Source organism: Triticum urartu, chromosome 1A, assembly GCF_056163025.1.
Source record: "Triticum urartu cultivar PI428250 chromosome 1A, HENAU_Tu73, whole genome shotgun sequence".
NCBI classification, from domain to species: domain Eukaryota; kingdom Viridiplantae; phylum Streptophyta; class Magnoliopsida; order Poales; family Poaceae; genus Triticum; species Triticum urartu.
In genome coordinates, this window is record NC_141873.1 from 306,404,588 (window position 1) to 306,408,093 (window position 3,506).

The window sequence follows — 3,506 nt, forward strand, 5'->3', positions numbered from 1 at the left end:
TCTACTTATGTCCTACAATGTCATTTTTTGTAGGTTCTTATGACACAACCACACACACAGGGATACCATGACAAGTTCAAACACAAGGCGCTAATGCTGACAGATGTACGGGAGACCAACTTCAAGTAGCCAATGTGGCAAATCAAGGTAACACATACGAAAGAAGCATACTGATGTGGCCATGTAATTAAACTAGCAAGGATGGCAAAGACTTACGAGTTTTATGGAAAACCCGCAGGGCCATCATGCAACACGTGGCAACAGGCGACAACCATGTACCTGCCATCAACGTCGTACACATGTGAGTTGTATGAAGTGATTTTGTGGACAGTGAATCAGGAGAAGGAACATAGGTGACATGAGTTTTTACATGGTGAATTGACAAAATGCAGTTGCCACGTCTGGACAACTGCAGTTGCCATGTCTGGACAACTGCAGTTGCCATGTCTAATCAATTGCAGTTGCCATGTCTAATCAACTGTGATTGTAATGTGTAAAAAACTATCGGTGCCAAGTGTGAGCAAATCTGTTTGCCATGGTTGAACCACTACATGTGACATGTTGTACAAACTATAGTTGCCATGCATTGACCAAATGTTAATGATCACAGGTTATTATGGTGGAACCACATCGGCAAACGTATCATGGCAAGCTTCACCGTTGCAGGTCAATGGTATTGCAGATAGAGCACAACATATTGGAATGACAGACCAGCTTTGGTTAGCACATGTGGCACAACAAGGTAAAAAATATGTGAACCAACATAACAATATTGCATTTGCTTTTGTGGAAAATCATGGGGGGAGTGGATTTGTCACTCTGGTGGCAGAAAACAACAAAAATGCTACCAAGTGGACATGTGCAAAAAAGTCATCTACTGGTTTGTCTTCGGGATTTGTCAATTACTGTCTGCGTGTGTAAAACATTCGTGATTAACTCCATTTGCCTAGTGGGCTCGTACCTAGAATGCAAGTTTTGATGCTAAAGATGCTGGTTGCCATGTCTTGGCAACAATAGCTGTCAAGTTTGTTGCACTGTAGATGCCATGGCTGAAAAGCTGCAGTTGCCATGCATGGCCAGATGCAGATGTCATGGCTTGCTGTATGAATGATATTATGCCAAATCAGATTCAGTTGCTATATTTCGTTACGATAAACCTGCCATTCAAGCAATGCTTACACACATACCTGTTTTTTACAGGACCTTCAACTACAATCAACAGCGGCGCGGGGGCATCTACTGTTGGAACCTCTGAGCACACGGAAGGACCGTTCCACCAGCAAGTCAACAAAGCTGCCACAAACAATGCAGAATCAGTGTCGGAACTGGCAATCATTCCAGCAATGACGACAAGCACACCTTTGCACACCAGCACAAGCAACACTCAAGCAGATGAAATAGACGCAGATACTGAAGTGAATGATGAAACAGATGACGAAGCACAAGGGGATGCAGAAGATGGGCAATCGGAAATCATGATACCTTAACCACCATATGTTGGGCAGAGATTTGGTTCCTAGAAGGGTAAAGGTGTTGCGCCTGTCATGCCAGAAGGAAAGAGAGGTATCATTGTCAAGGCGGAGTGCCCTGTCCGGTGTAAGCTAAACGCAGATGGAGCATGGTGGGTGGTCACCGAATATTTCGACGAACACAACCACGAACTCATAAAGAAGTTTGACCTGGTAAAATTTCTGAGCGCCCATAGAGGATTCAGCCCCCTCGAGAAGAAATTCGTAAAAGTTCTACATGATTGTAACGTCAGTCCATCAAGAATGGTCCAAATACTATCCCTGATCCACAACGGAGATGGTAGACTGAGTAGCATGCCCTACATACCGGCAAATGTCGCAAACCTAAAGGCAAAGTACCGTAGAGAGAGCAGGTTGGCTGACATAGAAGACATGATAGCCTACTTCGAAGAGAAAGCAAAAGCAGATGTTGATTTCTTCTACAGGATAAGATTGGACGATGAGGACCGTGTCAGAAACATGTATTGGGTGGATGGTGCTGCAAGAACAGCGTACAAACATTTCCGTGATTGCATTTTCTTCAACGCGACATATCTCACTAATATGTACAAGATGCCCTGCGCTTCATTCATAGGAATAAATAAGCACAATTAGTCATTGCAGTTCAGTTGCGGACTCGTTCAGAACGAAGATATGATTGGTTACACTTGGCTGTTCAAAACCTTCTCGGAGTGCATGGGTGGACTTGCTCCGATGAACATAATAACATACCAGGATTTTAGCATGCGTGCAGGCATAGAGGAGGTCTTTCCGTTGGCAGTGCACAGGCACTGCAGGTGGCATATTATTAAGAAGGCCGAGGAGATGCTAGGACCATTCTTTGGTGACCGTCCAGAGCTACACAAGGCATTCGAGTTGTGCGTGGACCACACACTACTACAGGATGCTGCTAACGCGACACTACGATCAGAGACCCTTCGACGAAACTGTGTGCGATGCCATAATCGCAAACGGTGGTATAAAAAACCCGTCAAAAAGGTGCAAAACATTTGCAATGGAGGATGCATCAAACACATTTCAGATTTTAGTTGCCTGTGTGATTGAGGGCATATGGTTCAGTTCAGTTAACCGTTTGCGATGAGGAGGAACAAAAGAAATGGGCAGCCAGATGAAGGTGTGTGCGATGTGCAACATACAGTTCACTCAGATGAACTGTTTGTGATTAGGCAACACAAAAGAAACGTTCAGCCAGATCAAAGGTGTGTGCGATATACGGCATGCAGTTCACTCGGATGAACTATTTGCGTTAAGACATGAGAACAGAAACGTTTCAAATGAACAAGATGTGTGTGATACAAGGCAAACATGTCTGTAATCGGAAACATGTGCGAAGACCAATAAAAACACAGACGATTACTGCTAACAAGCCGTGTGTGTTGTGAGAAAATGATTGCTGGTATACAATTGTGAGTGATTGATGAAAACATCACCGACGGGTTCCATTGTTTAGTCCGTGTGCGATGTAATTTTCTTTGTCCGCACAACATCTATGCTCTGTCTACAGAGCATCAACATATATACTTAAAATGACAACATTGCATAACCAAATTAAGCATACAATTACACAAGTGACTACACGCATAACATTTCCACACACCAAAGAAAGCAATTACATGCATACTAAAGTAGGAGAAACGAGGATCTAATCATCTACTTATTGTTGCGACGATGCTTGCCATTGCTCTGCTTCCGGCTGGATCCCTGGCCGTTTTGGGGAAAGAGACACTTCCTCATGTCAACGATCCGCCTATACATGTCGTAGCTCATGTACGCCTCCTTGGCCGCGTACACGACGTGAGCTTTGTCGAGTTTCTCCATCCAGGCCGAGTGCCAGGCACGCTTGTCCTTGTTGCACGAATCCTTCATGTCTCTGTAGTAGGGGTCGATGATGGCCTCGGCGAGGTGAACCAGTGAGTCCTTCTCATGCTCCTTGCTTCCCCAGATCTTGTGTTGGCCCTGGATGTCGACAAGATTCTG

The 3,506-nt window shown here is 44.6% G+C and overlaps 1 protein-coding gene across 1 annotated transcript; it reads left to right on the plus strand.

The window, feature by feature from the left end:
- The first annotated feature begins 1,544 nt into the window (after positions 1-1,544).
- LOC147990984 (protein FAR1-RELATED SEQUENCE 5-like) lies at positions 1,545-2,123 on the plus strand. The gene has a single exon (XM_087538479.1). It carries the CDS (start codon positions 1,545-1,547, stop codon positions 2,121-2,123), a length of 579 nt encoding a protein of 192 aa, XP_087394605.1.
- The last annotated feature ends 1,383 nt before the right edge of the window (positions 2,124-3,506 follow it).